General features: G+C 35.0%; 1 protein-coding gene across 44 annotated transcripts in view; it reads left to right on the forward strand.

Annotated features, from left to right (window-relative positions):
• The window catches only part of RIMS1 (regulating synaptic membrane exocytosis 1), a 914,410-nt gene that overhangs the window by 708,398 nt on the left and 183,300 nt on the right, over nt 1–22,712 (forward strand). For 7 of the 44 annotated variants that reach the window (XM_050786432.1, XM_050786435.1, XM_050786439.1 and 4 more), the window contains exon 1: nt 15,118–15,792. The exons of 1 other annotated variant lie outside the window; for it this stretch is intronic. In XM_050786432.1, coding sequence (XP_050642389.1) covers nt 15,693–15,792 — 100 coding nt within the window. In that variant the 5' untranslated portion in view covers nt 15,118–15,692. 36 more of the 44 variants (XM_050786451.1, XM_050786461.1, XM_050786452.1 and 33 more) reach the window with 21 other exon arrangements.

Below are 22,712 nucleotides of genomic sequence, written 5' to 3' on the forward strand. Positions count from 1 at the left end.
GAAGAGAGGACTTAGAATGTTCCCAACATATGGAAACAATAAATACATAAGATAATGGATATCTTAAACACCCTGACTTGGTCATTACATATGCTATGCATGTAACAAAATATTACATGTACTCCATAATTATGTGCAAATATTATATGTTAATAAAAATAAAATATACAGAAACAATTATAAGCAAAGTAATTTTGAAACCACAATTCTGTATTCATCTAAACTATCAACTTCAAAGGTCTCAGAAAACCTACTTTTTATTCTCGTTCTGAGAATGTTATTTAAGGATATATGCACCCAAGAAAACTGAATAATAATCATGTAGTCAAGACAAATAATAAACGAATAGTAGAACTAACCCAGAAATTCAATGCAAGGAAGTCCCCGAATGACATGTGCAAAAAGAAGTTCATTCAAATTAAAACTGGAGGTCATTTCCAGGAGGCTCCAATAAGAATATCTGTATTAAGAAGAATGTCATGGATTCCAAGAAATAACCAATGACTAATGAATGAGTTACATGACATCATAGACTTGGTAAAGAAAGGCTGTGCCTTCTTTCAACAATAAAATGGGGCAATTAAAAATTGATAAAAAATAAACTTAAAAAAAATCCTTGTCCAAATGTGAAGCAAGATAAAATATGATATAATTTAAGTGACTGATACAGCCAACTGGGCTATAAACTTAACTACATTTTTGTCTGAGTGCCTGACAGTGCATCTATAGAAAAGGAAATTTAACCTTTGCACATTATTGCCTTTTTCTTGGTTCTGGAGTATTTAGATGTAATGATATTGTAAAAGCTGCTTATTGGTTTTCAATTTTTAGAATAAACCCTTTTCTACATTGAATACTTAAAAATGTCTACACAATTGAATATGAATATTGTGTCTGCATCAAAATAAAGGTAAAACTGACAGATATGGGAGCTGAAGCACTCTGAAGAGGGCAGAGGTGGAGGGATAGGCAGGAATATGAATAGTCTTATGTAAAATGTTCAAGAGTTAAAAGATTCTGTTCAGATTTTAGGATGAGAAATAGAGGATTAAGTATGTTTAAATATAGAATTGTAGAAAGATAAAACTATTGTCTTCTGAAATCAAAATGTTGTAAATAAAGTGAGCATCTCTCTTTAATCAGTTTTAACAATAGGTAATATTTTAAAATTAGAAACTAGTAGATAATATTACAAATAAAGCAGTCAACATATAGAGACAAATTATTTTAAAATTAGGATGTTTTCCATTAGAACAACTAGGAAAATACCTAAAAATAAGGTTGGGAAGTAGAATTGATACTGTGGGAAGAAGAGCTATGAGGAGAAACAATTACTATAGCTATGCATGGGAAGCCCTTATTTATTTTAATTTTTATCATATGCATAAATTAATTTGATATTGTTTCAAATAAGAAAGTAAAAAAGTTCTATTTAATATTCCTTTTATTAAATTGCACATAACCAATTTTGGTGTCTTCTAGGGCCTGCCATAATTGGTATTTTATCAATCAGAACATCAAAAAGCAATGGGTTCACATGGAACCGTAAAAGCCTTGACTTCTCTTTTTATACGTTTCTCTTTCCTTTCTCTTCATATATTAATTTTTCATTGAGCTTCCACTATATGACAGGCACTTACCAGGTTTGGGGAATATATTGATTGAGCATAGTCCCTGACCTCAATGGCCCTCTCAAAAGAGTCCACCTGATTTATTTTGTGTTTGTCCCTTTTATCTACATCTACCCTGGCCCCTTTCCCACATAAGGTGAGGAATACATTTTCAGATACCTCTACCTCCACTTCTTAACAGTGAGCGAAATGCTTTCTGTAGTTTCTTCTTTAATTATTCTAACAGAGGAAAGAAATTGCTATAGGGAAGCATTTGGACAGTTGGACAGGTTGACATTTAGCACTAATGTGCAACAGTTTTACCTGGCCTGACTTTTTTTGGTCTTATGAAGGACAGAGATGAGAATAGGCATAAAACAGAGGAGAGACTACTGTCTGCCATTGATGAGGGAAGGATAAACAATTCTGCCTCTTAACTACTGAAAGAGAGACATATGACTTGGGGCATTAGATGTTTCAATCTAATGCCTTAGAGAGAGAAAGTCTGAGAACTAATTTATTCTTGCCGTGGATATGGAATGGACATTAGCTGTTTTAATCGTCTGTGCAATTTAAATCTTGATAAGAGATTGAAAGAACACTTGTGTCTGTGTGTGTGTGTGTGTGTGTGTGTGTGTGTGGTCTGAGCTAACATACTAATTTCTAATTTCTAAGAATATGCATTAAGAAAAATTTGGAAATCATGGTGAGCGGCTGGATTTTCAGCTTCAATTTCTGCCTAATATATAAACGACCGAAAAAAAAGTCTCCTTGATTCTAAAACAGGAGTTATGACTAAACATAAGTTCTATAAAAAGGAAAGAAATTAAGTCGGTAAATCTAACATGATTATACCCAATAATATTTCTTCTAAATTAGTCCATGGCTAGAAATATTAGTCATTTAGTTGCATTTGAAAGAAATTTCTATTCTTGAATCAGGAGAAACTAAATTAACATCAGGGCTACATTTTCAAAAATAATCATACAAATTTTACATGTAATATATGCTTACAACTTTAATATAGAACTTTTAAAAAGATATGTAACTACAGGTCAATTTAAGGGGAAACATTTATACTTCAAAGTTCATTTAGAAAAAGATTTGATATTGAAGATTTCAGTATCACCTGTTTTATCTCAGTAAGTTGTTCTTCGGTATCCTTTTAAAATGCAGAATCATACTGCAGTGTTTTTGACCCATTTTATCCAGTGAATGAAAAAGTTGTCCTTACTTTTGGTTCAATATAACAGAATAACAGAAATCTCAGACCTAAAGAGGGTTCAGAAGCAAACAAAAATCTCTCCTTTCACGCAGTGTTGATCAGAGAAGGCAACATGGGTGTTGAGATCTGCTGGATTTCCTGCCCTTGAAGTCCTTTATTCTTTGCAGATGGGAGAGCTTGAAATTCATCTTGTTTCCAGCTTCAGCCAGACCCTCTGAGGACAAGCATTTACTCAGTCCTTCTACTTGTTCTGTCTGCAGTCTGGGCTCAACCCTAGCAATCTAACTTTTAACGTATTCCTGAGACGAGGTTCCAGAGTTGTGCCTTATTTTGGTTATTAGATCCATTTCCCTAGATCTTGTGGCTGAATCTGATTTTGTTCCCCAAGTCTTTAGAACTGAAGCTTTTGCTTGCCCTCACTAATCCCTGTCCAGGAATTAGATAGAAGCCGGATCCCTAGATACTGACTGATGTCACCTACTGTATTGGAAATTCAGATATTACCTTCCATTTCATTCTTATTTATACCTTGTGGGGCATTTCTGATTCTTACTGCTATTCTAGGTTTATTATATATAGCCATTTTCTTTGTATGTCTTGTTTTAACTACTGAGCTGAACTTGTGCAATTGAGTCTTTTTAAAAGCACATGTTTCATCCCAAAGGGCAGATCTAATTTTAATTCCAGTAAATGCTTCTGAGGCTGCTGTGTACCACATGAGATAATAATTGTATTAGTTTCCAAGAGTAACCATAACAAGATACTGCAGACTGGGTGTCCTAAACAACAGGAATTTATTTTCTCATAGTTCTGGAGGCTGGAAGTCTGAGATCAGGGTGTTGGCAGGGTTGGTTGCTTTGGAGGAACACGGGGAAGGATCTGTTCTAGACCTTTCTCCCTGGTTTTTCCGTATGTCTTCACGTGATCTTCCCTCTGTGCACGTTGTGTCCAAATTTCCTCTTCTTGTAAGGACACCAGTCATATTGGATTAGGAACCTCCCTAATGGCCTCATTTGGTTTAAATGCATCTTTAAAGACTATCTCCAAATGCAGTTACAGTCTGAGGTAATAGGGGTTAGGACATCAACAAATGAGTTTGGAGGGGGACATAATTCAACTCAATGATAATATCCATAGGAGGAAAGAGACAAAGGCCTGTAGATGTTTGTGTACATACATGATAAATACTGATTTTGGCATTTGTCTCCATTGTCTGTGAAAAACATATGATCATGAAGAACCTTGTTGAGTAGTTACTTTATGAAGAGGGTTTAATATCCCAGATCATGAGGACATAAATAAGTTTTAGACATAGCCAGAGACTAATAACCCAGGACATGTTACTTAACTCCCTCTCTAAGCCTCACGTTCAATAGTTTTAGAACCTGGAAATAATAATCGCATATACTGCATGAAGTAGTTGTAAAGATTAAATGAGATTATGTATGGCCTTGTGTGCCTTGTACCTGATACATATCAAGCACTCAATAAATATTATTTCTTTTTTTTTCTTTTTTTGAGATGGAGTCTCGCTCCGTCACCAGGCCAGAGTGCAGTGTTGTGATCTCGACTCACTGCAAGCTCCGTCTCCTGGGTTCATGCCACTCTCCTGCCTCAGCCTCCCAAGTAGCTGGGACTACAGGCACCTGCCATCATGCTCAGCTAATTTTTTTGTATTTTTAGTAGAGATGGGGTTTCACCATGTTAGCAAGGATGGTCTCAATCTCCTGACCTTGTGATCTGCCTGCCGTGGCCTCCCAAAGGGCTAGGATTACAGGCATGAGCCACTGCGCCCGGCCCCATAAATGTTATTTCTATGGCAGCAAATAAGATGCATAGATAAAAGATTTTACAAGAGCGAGGAGGGAAGCTTGAATGCCAACCTTTAATATTAGAGCTGGGGTAGATTTTGGGCAGAAATAACCAATGTGTCATTCTAGTGAGGGAGACTGGCATGAATAAAGAAAGACAAGCATACACACTGTTATAGGAAGAATCAGCTTATAGACCTGTAGAGAGAAAAGAGCCCAGAGGTTACAGGTTGAGGGAACAGTTTATCCTAGTTCTGTCAAGAACTGGGTTACCTTGGGCAACAGAAGGAGAGGGTTGGATTAGATCAGTGACCCTAAAATTTTTACATACTTATAAAATTATCTGAGGAGCATTTAAAAATATGTGCTGGGGAAGCACCAAAAACTAATCTAATTTAGTCAATGTGGAGCAGTGCCCCAAATTTATTTTAATGTGTAGTTGAATACATTCAGTGCACATTGCAATCACTTGAGGGAGGAGATTTTTGAAAAACCTGCTGGTATTCAGGTCCCAAGCCCAGAGATTTAGATTTTAGTGTTCTGGGTTGGGGCCTGAGTATTATTCTTGGCAAATCTCAAAACTGACCCTTCATAAATTATGAAGTGCTAGTCCTCCCATGAGAATTTTTATTTTGTATTGTAAGATGAGCTTCCAATAAAAAGTTGCATATTAATTTGATGAGCCCCCAATAAAAAGTAGCATATTAATTTGAAGACACATTTGACTCGGAAAGTATCCAAAATGATATAACTTATGTTTAGGGGGTAAAATACGGAGTTATATGTTTCCAGGTATATTTTGGAACTCTAATCCAGGAATTCACTTTCTGACTGACTAGCAGGTGTAAATTCTGCCTGGGATAGTTCTGTAGTGCTTGGGAGAGATTGAGGAACAGAAGAGTGACTTTGCATGTATTTGGAACAGAAACTGAAAGTCGTGTCTACTTTGAGATAATAAATGGGAAAGTACTGCTCAGAGTCTTGAGGATCATACAAAGGTAGTAATTGTAACTGTCCTAACATGGTCATTCCAGTCGGTGTGGTGGTGAAACTCCTATAGGTTAGGTTATCATTATATACAGAATGAAATCCAAAAACTTCAGCCAAGCCCTTCAGTCTTCACAGTGTAGCCCTAACTTGTCTTCACACAGTCCCCTCTAGAACTCTGTTCTTCCTGACTGATTAGCATTTATTTCCTGTATTTCACACTTACCATACACTTTTCCATCTCCATTATTTGGCAGTGTTCTGCCTTTTTAAAATGTCCTCTATCTCTAGCTGTGATTTAAAACTAAAATCAAATTTCACCTTCTCCTCAGTCGTTCTCTTGGAGTACTCAATTTTATTCTTAAGGTTTGCATGTGCTTTCCCAAGGGAAATTAATTATAAGCATAAATGGAGAAATCATCTTTCTACATTTATATACTGTTTTATAGTTACTGAAGTGATAGTTTACAGTTACATACGTGGAATTATAGTTGTTGGATTAAGTTGTACACTGTTGAATCTTTTTTTTAATTTGTAGAAGTAATTAGAAAGTAAGAAACTAATAAATTTTATAATTGTATATAGAGAAAAGATGTATATCAAAGTACTACTGAGGATGATTGGGTTTGAAAAAGGGTAGTTTTTCTTGTCTTCTAATTCTTGGTATATCTGTTAAGTTTATTGATTGTATGGCCATGCGTTTGGGAAAAATTACTTAGGTCAGTAGGTACCTTTTCATTGGATGACAGGATATTATTTACTTTGTTTCTTGTGTAATTATGGAAACTTCTAATTACAGAGAAGTAATTACTTCTGTGTTCTCAGGATTGTTTCTTTAATTATTTTAGTAATTTGGACATTAATTTTTGAACTACCAACAGGTAACTGTAATATTCCTACCATTAGACATTAACTTAGTGTGTATTTTAATGAAAGAAAAAAAATTATGCACAGAAAAACTACATGAGTTATTGAGAGAATTGCTATTCGATTTAAGAAAGAAATAAAGCAACATCACTAACATCAATAATAATAGTGAAAAACAAAACAGATTAGGAAGCTCAGACTGACAAGTAAGTGATCAGAAGGAAAGAAGCTGAAATTTTAATTGTCATAATCCCTAGAAAGAATAAGAGCTCTAAATTAGGTGTAGGGGCTGCCAAGACAGCTCTTTCTTTGGGAAACCATGAGTTAGGTTAGAAATTAAGGACTTTTGGGAAACTGAGTTGAATTGAGCATGAGATTGTGTATTTCACAGTTAATGGGGGAGCTAGAATAGTGATTGGAGTAGCTCAAACTCAAACAAGCCTGGTATTTGGAATTGAAATCATGTAAGAACTTGTCTGTAACCCAAATAATGAGTCAACTTATCAAATTTATTTAATAGCTGCCATCATTAACTCTAACTGACTTATTTATATTTAGTTTATAAAATGTGGTTGAATCACAAAGAGTATCTTGACATAATAAGTACTTTATGATAGATATGGGCAAATATTTTTTATGATAACAAACTCTATAATATAAAAATTGGAAGTCAGCTTAGTTTCCAACAATAAGATACTGGTTAAAAGGCACTGTTTACAGGAATATTGTGTAGCCATGAAAATCTTGTTATATATTGTTATATTTAATGACATAAAAATATATTTGTGATACTTCAGGGAAAGGGATTGCTAATTATATGTATACTATATGGTATGTTTTTGAAAAAATGATTACATATATGCACAGAGAACTAACAGGATATATATCAAAATGAGTATACTTATATTTTTTCTGTTGTCTTTTTGTTTTGTTTTGTTTTGTATTTTTAAACCCCTACCATAGACATACTCTCTTGTATTTGTATTTGCTCAGGTTTTCTATTTACCATTCATTCCTTGGCTTTGCTTTTTTACCTTTCATGCATTCTTAAAGATAGAACAAGTTGTTTTCCATGTCTCTTCATTTCTTTTAGAGTTTAAGGCATTATGCATTTCATTTCTATCCTTTAATGCAAACCTTAACTTTTCAATGAAGTACTTAATTTTAGAACTTTTTAGTAAAATCTAAAATTAAATCATATGTCTACGAAAGAAGACTTTAGCATTCTTTCACTTTTCTCAAAAATTTACTGTCTTTATTCTATCTTCTATGATACGATTTGGAATTTAAGTTCAACTTATGTTTCAATATTCACATAAATAGATATCAGTGTTATTATGGTTAATACTTAATTGCCAACATGTTTAAATGATTTCATTGTTCTTGGTTACTTCTCATTTTCCCTTTCTGCTTTATTTTTCTTCTTGTAAGGGCATGTCCTTTGTTAATTTTTTCAGTGAGAGTCTGGGGATAGTAAGATGCCGTTAGTTTGTTATCATTTCTTGAATGATATTCTTGTTGGGTATATAGCATAGACTTTTTTCTTCTATAGTTTCCAGTACCTTGATCCCAAGTCACAGGGTATATGGCACATTGCAAGTAGCAACCCTGGGAGAGATTGATTGGGGTTTCTTTTAGCCCAATTAATGGGAGGAGCTTTAGGCATGGACTGACTTCTCTCCTGGCAGGACAGGACATTGCAGCTCCAGTAGCCTCTACCTACCTGCACTGCCTTTCAGTGGGCTGGGTGGCTTCAGCCACTCTCACCACTTTACTTTTTAAAGATTCTAGCTCTACATTTGTCTTATTTATGTTTTATAGTGTGACTGTTTATTTTTTGAAATAAATATTGTTTTAGAGGTAGAAGACTATATGTATATCTATATCTTGACACAAAGTTCACAAATATTTTCAAGAAAAAATTTTCAAAATTATTTGAGAGAAGAATAAACAAGCAAGAAGTAGTCTGGTCCTGTAGGCAAAGTATAACCCAGAGAAAGTACTGGCCTTATGTGATTTGGTTGGAAATTCAGCTGAGGTAGAATTTAGGGAGCCTTCTATTCTGGAAAACCACTGGTTTTGATTTGTTTTGTTTAATTCCTAATAGATTTTCAAAATACTTCCCACATAGAGAGGACAACAGGTGGATACATATAAATAGAAAAGTAGAATGATGTGCAGAAATAATGGAGTGAGACATACACTTCTGTGTAGCATTTAATTACTTAGCTTATACATCATGTAAATGATCTTGACTCTACTTGACTGTGTGCTTTCTTTAATAACTTGGTATTTTAAGTCTCGTCATATTTTGTGTAACATTTCTTTTTTTTTTTTTTTTTAATTTTTTTTTAAATTTATTTATTATTATTATACTTTAAGTTGTAGGGTACATGTGCATAACGTGCAGGTTTGTTACATATGTATACTTGTGCCATGTTGCTGTGCTGCACCCATCAACTCGTCATTTACATCAGGTATAACTCCCAATGCAATCCCTCCCCCCTCCCCCCTCCCCATGATAGGCCCCGGTGTGTGATGTTCCCCTTCCTGAGTCCGAGTGATCTCATTGTTCAGTTCCCACCTATGAGTGAGAACATGCGGTGTTTGGTTTTCTGTTCTTGTGATAGTTTGCTAAGAATGATGGATTCCAGCTGCATCCAAGTCCCTACAAAGGACTCAAACTCATCCTTTTTGATGGCTGCATAGTATTCCATGGTGTATATGTGCCACATTTTCTTAATCCAATCTGTCACTGATGGACATTTGGGTTGATTCCAAGTCTTTGCTATTGTGAATAGTGCTGCAATAAACATACGTGTGCATGTGTCTTTATAGCAGCATAATTTATAATCCTTTGGGTATATACCCAGTAATTGGATGGCTGGGTCATATGGTACATCTAGTTCTAGATCCTTGAGGAATCGCCATACTGTTTTCCATAATGGTTGAACTGGTTTACAATCCCACCAACAGTGTAAAAGTGTTCCTATTTCTCCACATCCTCTCCAGCACCTGTTGTTTCCTGACTTTTTAATGATTGCCATTCTAACTAGGTAGTACCATTCAGGACATAGGCATGGGCAAAGATTTCATGTCTAAAACACCAAAAGCAACGGCAGCAAAAGCCAAAATTGACAAATGGGATCTCATTAAACTAAAGAGCTTCTGCACAGCAAAAGACACTACCATCAGAGTGAACAGGCAACCTACAGAATGGGAGAAAATTTTTGCAATCTACTCATCTGACAAAGGGCTAATATCCAGAACCTACAAAGAACTCAAACAAATTTACAAGAAAAAAACAAACAACCCCATCAAAAAGTGGGCAAAGGACATGAACAGACATTTCTCAAAAGAAGACATTCATACAGCCAACAGACACATGAAAAAATGCTCATCATCACTGGCCATCAGAGAAATGCAAATCAAAACCACAATGAGATACCATATTTTGTGTAACATTTCTACTTAGCTTGTTTGATTTGTTGATTTTTTTTTTTTTAGCGAAGAAATAGCTGATGTCCATGACCACACCTAGGAAGCAACTAGGTGTGTAGGCAATAGGATAATAAAGAAGGCACTGTTACTTCAGATAGCATTACTTGAATTGTAGTTCTGTGAAGACAAATAAATATATCCAATTAATGGCATTTGAACTGACAGATCAGATTTAAAACTGTCAGCATATCAAAGGGAAAAAGCTAACTAGGACACCACTGGAAATTACTTCCAGTTTACAGTAACATGGCTGCTGAGGCTAAAGAAATTAAAAGTAGGCAAAACAAAAAAACAAACAAAATTCTCCCCAAACCCCCCAAATTCCACTGAGAAAACCTATAAATGATGCATAAAGATAACATTTTTAAAAGCATAGCTGAATTTGTGTGAAAGAGAAATCTCCAACCTCCAAGTGCCGGAAATGAAATGAGAAAATTAGATCTGTAAGAATGTGAAGTGATACTTCAGCAATATGCCTGAATAAATCAAGACTTACAATGGTGGGGGGGCTTGCATTTTTAAACCACACAGGGCCATGAGAATGTTTCCCTCCTAAGAAGCAGGAAATTGCAAATTTTTAACCTCTTTTTTAACTTTGCATCTTTGTACAAGACCAGGACACTCAGAGTGCTTTCTCCATAATGAAAGGATGAATGTAAAACTTGACACAGCTTAGGTAAATGAGTAATCTTATTTCTGTCTGAACCTTGGGTGAAAACAAAAACACACAATAGTTTGTTGCAATAAATTGAAATCTCATTCTGCTCATCTGTTCGTTAAGTGGATTTTATAGACTGAATTTATATTGCCTACATTGTAATATAATCCTACACCAAGAAAATAACATTTGGTCCTTGGTCAGTGATACCTCATTCTATAATACCTTTCCCACCTAGTTTTAAGCTCAAAACTTTTTCCATTCCTGTGGGATCAATTATTAAAGTTACAAAGAACAGGCAGATGCTCAGAAATGGTGCTCAGAGAGCTAAAATGTTGGCTTTGTAAATTGGAATCCTTTTTCTTCTGACATGTTTTTTGTCTTTTACAGAGGAATACAGTAATGACTAAAACATTTGTGCCCATCTTAAGACTGAAATTGTCAGCTTGTGATTATGCTTTAAATATCTCATCACCATGAAAAGCACTCAAAAGATCTCCTGTAGGTAATGTGTAAGATCAGTCAGAAGGTAAAAATTGGAGGAGAGACATTCCATGGTAGTAGGTGAATCAGGTTTATTAATTAGGCACACTACAAACTTACCTTTTATGTCTTTCTTGATCTTCCTGTCCTACCCAAACATCGTCTCTCCAAATCTCCTAAAAATATTATCTCTGAAAAATTCCCTTCTCAACCCTGGGTCACATCCTGGCACTGTCTGACATTTTGGCATGTTTGCTATTCTGATCCCTTTTATTCCATATCCAGTAATTGCCTCAATTTCTCCATATGGTTAGGTCAGGGTCTGGAAGCTGTAGGGCTCCTTAGCTTAGAAAACATGACAAATCAAAGCAAATGATACAGACCAGTTTTCATCGAAGATCTCTTTTAAACATGCTTGTCCTTTAACACACTGTAAAACAAAGAATATAATTCATTGGGTGCTCATATTCATTTATAAGTAGCATCATTACTACACTTTGAAAACAATAATTTCCATACCTGTAACTTAATTTGAATTTGAATTTCAGAGCAATTTGGGATCCAGAGGCCCCTTGATAGCGTCAAGTACTTGGAGTCTTTTTTAACCTTTTACATTTTTCCAGTTAGGCATTTTATAACCAGAGTTGCTTCTAATGTCCAAACCACCCTGTGGAAAGCCTATAAATAGTGATATAAGAGGAATTGAAGCCTTATAACTCAGGAAATTGTAATTATGAAAGAGATTCTCAATCCTGGAAGAAATTGAACTAAATATGTTAATTTCCCAAATCCTAATATTTTAAGAATTCTTATGTCTTCAAAACTAATTTTGCCTTCTATCTTGTTATTGTTACTCCACAAATTGTATCTTGAATATTGATTTATTTTGTGTTTAGCTATATGCAATTGGAATTTACTGGGCTATGTCAGTTGGACTTTGTCTTGAAATATTTTAAGTTTCAGCAAAAGAAATAAACATATGCTGGGCGCGGTGGCTCATGCCTGTAATCTCAGCACTTTGGGAGGCCAAGGCAGGTGGATCACGAGGTCAGGAGATCGAGACCATCCTGGCTAACACGATGAAACCCCGTCTCTACTAAAAATATGAAAAATTAGCCGAGTGTGGTGGCGGGTGCCTATAGTCCCAGCTACTCGGGAGGCTGAGGCAGGAGAATGGCGTGAACCCGGGAGGCGGAGCTTGCAGTGAGCCGAGATCCCGCCACTGTGCTGCAGTCTGGGCGACAGAGCGAGACTCCATCTAAAAAGAAAGAAAGAAAAAGAAAGAAAGAGAGAGAGAGAGAGGGAGAGAAAGGAAGAAAGAAAGGAAAAGAAAGGGAAAGAAAGGAAAAGAAAGGAAAAAAGAAAGAGATGGAGGGAGGGAGGGAAAGAAAGAAAGAAAACTAAAAACATTTGCCTCCATTTGATTATGTAGAGTTTAATAAATGGAGCTTTGGTACAGAAGCTGTCCATCTGGGTCAGGAGGGATGGCTGAGCTGATAATTTGTGGTAGCAGAAACACTGATACCACAGTGACAGAACAAGACATGAGTCCCTTTTATTACAGAAACTACCTAAAGGAACAACATGGTCCTGAACATCAACTCTTAATCTATAAAATGGGATCCAATACTTCTCTCTCATTCTTGTTCCTCAGGATAGCTTAACAAAAATCAGAATACACAGTATTAATAATGCAAGCATTTTTCCAACTATTTCTGCAAAATAACGGGCTTAGTAAATGTTGCCAAAAATATTGTTTATGCTCAAATAAGTTTAGCCAGTGCTAACTTTAGCTGAAAGTGTCCTCAATGCAGGACTTCTGACCACCTTTTCTGGTAATGTGCCTTGTTACTTTTCTAGAAAAGACTAGAATATGCAGTGTGTCCTGAATACATGTGATTGGGGCCCTTTTATTTTAAACCGTCTGCTAACATCTCTGTAAACTGGTGTTGTGAGATCATGGCATGGCAGAGCTATACTGGATTCTCACAGAGGACCTTAGCCAATAGCATAATGTATGTTTTACTTAGTGCAGATTTATTTGCCTCAATCACAAACTACCAAGAACACAGCCTTGAACCAGATGTCAGGTGAGAGCCCCCAGATTTAAGGAAGTGGTAATCTAAAGCGATATTAACTTTGATTATTATTGCTTTTGTTGAATTCAAATTCTGGTGTTGCCACTGACTTGATATGTCATTTATCATACCTAAGCCTCGGTTTCCTCATCTGTAACATGGGAATAATAATAGCATTTAAACGTTTAAGGCACAGACCTGTTCTGTATATTTTTTCCTTTTACTCCAGTGCTTAGTATAGTTGATATTCAGAATTTTTGTTAGATGAAAGAAGCTTTGAATGCATGCATGCAGGGATCAGTGAAAATTGGAAGAAATAACAGAATGAAAGATTATGTAAGACTGGCTCTCCCTTGAAGACTTAAAGGGAAGTACTAAACAATAAAAAGATTAATGTGCATTGGGTTTAGTCAATGAAAACCTCTCAGAGGAGGTATCGTGAACCTGAACATAATTTTATGCCATAACCTTTCATAAATATTACATTCTACTCCTGGTTGTAAAGATTAAGAATCTTGGTATTACTAAAAGGATCTAGAGTTTCCACATGTACAAATTAAAAGACAATATATTTACCCTCTTCTATCCAGAGTTTGTCCTGCTATTGATTCTTAAGTGCCAGTACGTTAATACAATATAGCAGGGCTCACACAGCAGATTTAGACAGTCAACTCAGTAGTAATGTGTTAGTTCTACCTGGGCAGTCTTCATTCTGTAGTCCATAAAGAATGAGATGCTAGATTTACATCCTATCAACAGTAAATTATGTAGACATCCTCATTATTTAAAATGATTGGTATATTTGTTTATATGGAAGTATACATTTTTTACAAGGTATAATTGTAAGCAACAGATGATATTACATAAGTAAGTCAGCTATAGATGAGTAGAGATGTTTTTCAGCTTTTGAAAGTACTTTGGAAGAGTTTGGAAATAATATATACATTTTTTATATAGTACTTCAGTACTGTCCCTAATACGCTGGTGGTGTACAGAACTTAGAAAATCAATACATTATTGATTATTACTTCAAAGGATACTTGTAGGAGATTTGTGATTTGAAAATCAGATTTATTTTGCGTATGGAATTAATACGACTATGAAGGAATAAAAAGGAATTTCTAAGATATTATATGTGATTAATATTTCAACATTAAAAATATTAGCATTTGATAGAAATAGGTTTTTATCTGTACTTTCTGGCTATATATTACTACCAAAGTTTAATTTGAAAATGAAAGTTTGGTGAAGTAGAAGCCTTAGGTTAGTCTTGGTAATACTCCATGTCTGTTTCTCTACATGGTTGATTCTCCTGTTAATGCTGTCCATCTTTGTTACCTCTCAGATTCATTTTGAAGCACATGAATATTATTTAGGAAGTATGAAATATATGTAAATGCAAGGTGATTGTGTTATTTTTGCTATTTACAACATTTTCTGTATTGAACTCCAAAACATTAATAATTACCTGCAGGAATATATGCTTAAATTAAAATTACATGTGAAATTTTTAGTTTGTTTTAGTGAAAAGACTACAGTTAAGGTAGATAAATATACATATTTTTTTCCATAAAGTAGGCAAATGCATCTCATTTATCAGAAGGTACAACTCTTCATATTTCGGAAGTGTGTATTAATTTTGTACCATGTCACATATAATAGGAATCTATATATAATATATTCACATATATATGTATTTGAATCTGATAGAAAAATAAAACAATAGGGAAAGAGGACCTACCTTAAAAAGTTTTTGTAATAAGAGGTAAGTATTATGTAAAGAATATATAATAGTTAAAAATACAGCCTAAGTTCAAATATTTCAAGAAGAAACAAAAAAAGTGTTTTTCTTCATAAATCAAAGATATAATAATAAGTGCTCCCATTTAATTAATTTTAATAGTACTGAACAAAAGCAGAAGAGTTATGTTAAGAAATCGTTCTATGGGCCAATGGCCATTTCATTGTCATAAAAATCCTTTATTTAGCCTTCTCCACAAATAAGCTCACAGCAGGACAAAGGACACTAGTTAGAGTAATTTGGGCGATAAGTAAACAGAAGGAATGGCTAGGAGCATAGTGTCATCTGGCAGAGAGCTTATTTCCTGAATCCTGTGGATCTGGTTAAAACCCAACAGAGATGCCAATATGCTTCTCCTCAGTAAATGCTACCAGTCCCCACACCACCAGGCCCACCGAAGCTTGTCTACAGTATTTTATCCAAGCAATCCTTTGGGTAACTGCACAGTGCCTGCAGTGACCTGAGTCAGTCATGCAAGGAGACTTTCTTGTTTTCACACCAATGTTTTATTTCAGTTTCCATTTTCTGCTGGTCCTGTTGTTCAATGATATAAGCAGAGTGATGAAGGAGGCACTTCACACTCTTCTTCGATAAGATCTTGAGCAGCAGAGAGTGGTTTAAACAGCAAAGCTTAAATCTCTGAAGCTGGATTTATTTGCAAGGTTGCTGTCATGTGCGCACCTGGGATTCATGTCTCTTCAGAAGGGTGGGAAGAAGTAAGGTCTGTTGATTCCGAAGAGAGAACAATTGAAGCTCGACGAGGAGTTGCTGGTAAGAAATAGATAATGGTAATCCCACTTCATTTTTGTCCCAGTTGTACCCATATCTCTATTTAACACTCCCTCTGTATCTATTTTCCAGTCAAAATATTTCTATTCTCTGTGTGTCAGGGGTACAGTGTTCTTAATTGAATAAAAGTTTCCAGTTACCAACTTTATCTTTAATCTGTTTCTCTGAAATGAGATTGTAGGGTTTATAATATAACCCTAAAGATTTTAAGATGATTAATTATATTTATGATTTATTCCTGTGTAATAGTCACATCAAGAAAGATTTGAAGATGAGAAAATCAATGTCCTGTGAAAATAATTTTAAAAATAGCAGGTTACTTAATTGTGCATGGGTTTTCTTTTCTGTCAATGTGTTGTTCTATGCTTTACTATCTCATACAAAGAATGAGAGATACATGACAAATTGCAGTCATCATTAGTGGAATGTCAATTCAAAAATAGGAAGTTTGTGTCACTTTTTAAAAATAATGGTTCCTGGGTTCCTGTGAAAGAACCAAAACCTTTTCACAAATGCAGGCCTTGACCTAAACTACAATAGGACAAGGTCAAATGGAATATATGAAGCAAGCTCAAAATTGCAATTGATGTTAGGTTTTAATGTGTTCTCTCCCAAGGGAAATCAGTTTTCTGGTCTTTGATATAGCTGTGGAATCACAACTAAGTATGAGGCTGTGAAATATATAACCCAGAAAAAGGATATATATGGCTCAAGATGGAAGAGTTGTAGAAATATTTTAAATGAGTAAATATTGTTAACATACATTTTGGAATTTAAAAAATGAAAATAGGAAGATTTTTTTCTACTTTTACCTAGACAGTGGCTACAGTGAATAACACTTGTTACTATGCATGAAAGCTCATAGTATGTGGTACCCAGAAATGAGTGAGGATATTTTAGAGTAAGGTCAACATTAATCTCTTCTAATATTGATTCTCTGCTTTGATTCTGTAATTTTGAAAGCCATGAATACTATTTTGATTAATAAACCCTGTTTGGGTTTATTAAGTATTTTCTGTTAGAAATGCAATTTGTTATCAAACCCTCTTTGGTCTATTAAGTATTTTCTGTTAGAAATGCAATTTGTTACTATTTGATAAATTTTCTTGTATCAAGGCACTTTAGGGAACTCAAGGTAATTATAATAAATTAATAAAAATTCATGAGATGGAATGAGGGACAAATGTTAGATTAATGACATTTAAAATGATTTTATAATTTGAAATAAGCCCATACTGGATAATAAACAAAAGAAATAGGAATAGAGAAATAAATATTTTTTTAAAATCTCACAACTCAAGCACAACAATAGACACATGCAGTGTATTAAAATATTTTATTTCAGTTGACAAGCCTACATAGGCTTATATGATTCATGCATTTTTTTTGGGGGGGGGGGAGATGGAATCTTTCTGTCACCCAAGCTGGCGTGCAATGGCACAATCTTGGCTCACTGCAACCTCTGCTTCCTGGGTTCAAGCGATTCTCCTGCCTCATCTTCCCGAGTAACTGGGATTATAGGCACCTGCCGCCACACTCAGCTAATTTTTTGCATTTTTAGTAGAGGTAGGGTTTCACCATATTGGCCAGGCTGGTTTCAAACTCCTGACTTCAGGTGATCCACCTGCCTCAGCCTCCCAAAGTGCCGACATTATAGGCATGAGCCACCGCGCCCAGCCTGATTCATGCATTCTTAAATTCTAGTAGAAGAAAAGTATATGGTAATGATTTCAACCAGACAAAAATGAGTATGTTGGTTGTTGAAAGTTTTGACTCGCTTTCTATTGTTTCTCTTCTGTATACTTGCTGGTCCAGCAGGTCTACCTCTAGACCATGCCATCTGTATGTCTTCTTAATGACCATATCATAATGGAAGCAACTTAAGTTCAGCAAGTATAAGACTTCAGCCCCATTAGCTGCTCCGGAAAATCCTCACCACCTCCAAACATGGGAAATAGAAGTTTATCATTATAGGGCCCCGCTGCACCGCCAACAAGTCACGAGTACTTGCACAAACACTGACATAACTTTGAAGTAATTCAACAAAATAATTGCAGGAACTCCTAACTACCGTGATGTAGTGAAAAGCTCATACATGGCTTTCAAAACAGAGAAAGCCAACTTCAAATTCCAATTCTGCTGATTATAAATCATGTGACTTTGGGCAAGTTAACTAGCTTTTCTAAACCCCATCTCTAATATGGGATAAGTATTACTGATTTTTTCATATGCCTATGAGAAATAAATTAACTAAATAAAATTAATAGACAGTATAATATTTGGCACTTAATAAGCATTCAATTAATGTTTATTTCCCTTTTGCTTTTCCCAACAATAACTTGGTCAGGTTTTGACTACAGCTAGCTTTAAGCATAGGCGGAAGTTTGAGAAAAGAAAAAAAAAATATTCTGAATGAGACCATAAATATGTTCTTTTAAGAGAGAAAAACTGTTCAAATTAGTGATTTCATTTAAGGCTGATATTTTGCAGTTGTTTTGGTAATGAGATGATCCATGGTTCAGTTTTAATTTTTTTCTCATGAGATAATTATTTTTGACAAGTACATGTAATTTAAGTATAAACACAGTGCCATTTGTTTTAAATAAATGAAAGATGTTCCTCATTTTCTCTCTGTTATCATTTGACCATTTCATTTTCTAAAACAAACTAGAAGCAGTCCACCTTGATTGTTCAGCAAATAATCCCAAGATGATTAGAGAAGTATGTCATTATTCATTGCTGTTTCTGGAATCTGAATGTTATACTACATTAAAAATGTAATTGAGATAGTAACAATTTCAAATCAACTAATTTTGTTGTTACTGTTGCTGTTGTTCTGTAACACAAAATATGGGTGAAGTAAAATGTAGGTGACCCAATGAGAGGATAATTATTCTGTGTCTCAGAAAAAAATCTATTGTATTATGAATTATGCATCTACAGTCATCAAAAATATGCATCTTTAAAAATATCAGAAATACGAGCCACCTTCTCCTGTCCCCAACTCCCTGGCAAAACCTATTTGAGGTTGTCCTTTTGCCCTCTGGAGATGAGCCACCATTAGCACTAGGCTGGCTGTACCAGATCAGCCTGAAGAAGCGCTTTTGCCTGTGTTCCCAACAATGGATTGTATACTCTTGGTTTATGCTTTCTGGTGCCAGTTGTTGTCATTGAGCTGAGTAAGATTCCTCAGTTAGGGAAACTGCAGAGGAAATGATCTGTTACACAGGGCTTGGCAGGACCATTGCCAGTGATTGATAATGGAACCAAATCATTTCAGGTGAGTTTTCTGTGGTCTGATGGTCAGGCGTCTGCTCAGCCTTGTCATCTTAACCCATAGGTATTGCAGTGAGTGTCAGTGGGTACAAGATGAGCTCCTGAACATTTGCCTGAGTCTTTTCTTCTGTGTTAGCTTTAAGGACCACAGCGTTTCATCTCTCTGGCTGCAGGAAGGTAGCAGCTTCTGTGCATTGTTTTAGGAAATGGTTAATTGCGGAGCTAAAAGAGCTTTAGTGTATGCTACTCTGGGAGCCACTTTAGTACAGCACAGAGCACTATAGATTAATGCTGTAATCAATGAGAATCTGTACACTGCAGAGATCTGTTTTGATGACAGCAGCACTTATGGCCTTGTTTAGTGTCACTGTTGTATAATGTTGGACACTGCAGGCTTTTTTGCCTTTGATTTAGAATGCAAGGACCACTGGGAATTTTATTTAAAATTTTTTATTTTGGTGGATTTTTTAATTGTGTTGTGCATTTGCTGCCATTGCTAGCTGAAATTTAATGATTTGATGCCAGTGGCATTTAGTTAACCACTCCGATGCTGCTGTTATGTTTGCTGGGTTTCTGCAGTTTCTACTACTTCATACATTGCACTCAGAGCACAGGTAAACTAAATTATATTAATCTATGGATAAATGTAAAGTTAATGGAATTTATTGTTTAATTATCCAAAAGAGTAAGATATTAAAATGTTTCATTTAGATTCTATCAGTAGAGAATAAGGATGTTTTGCTTTATATAAATATGTTATTTTAGGATGCTATAATGATTACTTGTATTACATGAAGTTATTTTTATGTTTTAAATGTTTATCTGAAGTGCACATTAAATTATATATATTTTAGTATTACATTTAAGTCTTAACTTGGGATATATATAATATACAATTAATTCAGAAGGTCTACATTTTTCTTCTCTGATGGATCAAAGATTTGCTTTCCCTATTTAGTGACTTTCACTAAAATTAGAAAACGTCAGAGCTTAATCTTCTTGAAAATATAAAGATTTAAGTATATATAGATTGTTCTTTTCAAGTGTTTAGAAAAAGTCTGAGAAGGATCGGTTTCTCCTAATTGACAGTCCTGATTATAGAACACATTCATGGAAATGTCTGTGTTTAGTCTGTTGACTAAAGGGAAAACTGTTCAGATGAGGGGAACAGAGAGCCCAAGACACAAAGAAGGAAAGAGAAGTGTAGTCTTTTGCATCAGAGATTTAGGTGTGTGACCTTGGGTTAAAAGAGTAACTAGTGACTAACCCCTTCTGACCCTTGTTTCCCTTCTGCCAGTTTGGAAAAAGACTCTCCTGTTATTCTCTGTAGGAATGGCAAAACATTCTTTTGGGTGTTCAAGATCATCTATTGATGATTTTCATGTAGAAAAAAGACACAATTATTAAATGTTTAAAGGTATGCGGTTTTCCTAATACAGGGGGTAAATACAGCTTTCTTTTTTTTTCTGTTTTTATTTGTAGTGTTTTAGCTGCCAAGGCTTTTTAAAAATTTATTATTTATTTATTTATTTATTTATTATTTTTTTGAGATATGCCTCTTTTAAATTAAGGTGGTGAATTTATTGGCTTCATTGTAACTATTTTGCCAAATAGGCATTGAGTAAGTTTGAGGTGTCCCGAGGGCACCTGCTGTTAAGACTACACTCCTTGGGAGAGGAAATAGGCATCACAGTTGTGCTGCAGCCTGATGAGGACCTGGATCCTGAGAGGCACTGGGGCTCTCTGAAAGTTGGCCAGGGACAAGGGCTCTCCTCACTGCTCCCTTGCTCCTTCTTAGGTTCAGTGTGTATTGCTGAGGGCAGCTGAAGAGAGCTCCTGCCTTTTCTCAGCAAATGTTTTTCAAGAGGTCCATTTTCTGATGAAGGCAAGCTCAAAATCCAAAGGGTCAGAGGCAACTGGAAAAGCAGTAACCACCTTCCACTTGCAAAAATATGAATCAGATTGCTGCCTACCAAATACTAGTTGAAGTTTGTGAGTCTAGACTAATTACATACATTCTTTAGTGAGAATGGAAGGATTTTATTGTAAATCGAACAGTGTGCTTGCAGAGTAGCTAATCATTGCCAGTTTATAATGATCATGAATCTTGTGTTCATGTTTATACTTGCTGGTTCTTCTTAATAATAGACACCCACCATTATGAGAGGAAGGCTAAGGCAATGATGGTTCATGCTCCCACACGTATGTACATGAGAGACAAAAGTAAAAGAAAAAACAATGTGATTGATTTATGTGTCTACTTCTGAGGAACCAGTCTGAATTATGGTCTCTACACATATTTTTATGAGGGCAATAACTTTATTAGAAAAGTGATTATCCATTCCATAGAAGCTTATCTGCTCAAGTCTCTTCCAACTTTCTGATTTTATGGGGTGCTGCTATTTATTTATTAGTGCATAGTTAGGAAGATCTTCAAGGAGAATAAGATATTTTCATTTTGAAGTATTACCTGCGAATGTTCCTGGCAAGAGTTCTGTTAGAGAAATGAAGAAGTCATTTGGAAAACAAAAACAAAAATTAATCTCAATGAACTGCAAATATATATTGTCCTCTGTCCTTCCCCAGGTCATCTGTAAACACTTTTAATAAGTAAAACAAATGCTTGCCATTCTCAATTTTCTAAGGCTAGGGAGATTGGGAAGAAGCATGTCAATTTATAAAAGAAGATAAATTAATGAAAGAATTCGTGATTATTTTATACTATGATAATAGTCAAGAAAACTTTTAAATACTTATCAGGCCTGTAGGTGGTAGGCTAATGATTTTAGATTTTATGTAACCTGCTTCAAGTAGGCCAATCTTTTGTCTTTAAGAAGGGAATCATCAGAATCATATTATGAGTTGGTCAATTACTTGCAGAAATGTAACCAAAAATCTTGATTGCATAGTTAATTTAAATAAGTTTTAGAGAAGGTTTTATGTGACTTCTATGAGTCTTGAATGTCTGGGAAATAAATTCTTATCATGATGAACTGTAAACATTGAACAGATTTCAAAACTGACTTCAGAAAGGGGGGCATATTGATATAGTGGCTGGTGAGTTTTAACAAACGTATTTCAGTACTATAACATCTGTCATATATTTTAGGCTTATAAATAGCTTTGAGGGTTTTTGTTGTTGTTGTTACAAGAGGATGTTAGCCCTGCAGTGTTTTGTTGTTTTTCTCTCTAGAGAATGCTTAGCCCTTGAAACTTGTTCTTCTGAGTAGGTTCAAATTGCAACAACATTTTTATCCACTTAAATTTTTTTTTTTACTTTTATTTCAGGATTATGTTCTGTAATCACTTATTTAGGTTATATAAAGTTTGTTATATTTTCTGTATTTTCCTATTTAGCATATATCTTTGAAATTAAGGTATTCATCAGAGAAGAGATGTTAGTATATTTGTGTGTAATATTTCTCTTGCCTATTCTATATTAAAGGCTTTTTAAAAATAAAATTCATTAGAGTCTTGATAGGTCGTGAAAGTGCTTTTTGAGGTGAATTCCCTTGCTCTCTATATGTACTCACAAAGCTCATTTTCTCTGAGTATGGTTTTTTGATTTCCTAAGTGCCTGGCTTAAATAGTGATCTTAATGAAAGCATACTGCTGCGGCTAGGCAC

Source organism: Macaca thibetana, chromosome 4 (assembly GCF_024542745.1).
Source record: "Macaca thibetana thibetana isolate TM-01 chromosome 4, ASM2454274v1, whole genome shotgun sequence".
NCBI lineage: Eukaryota > Metazoa > Chordata > Mammalia > Primates > Cercopithecidae > Macaca > Macaca thibetana.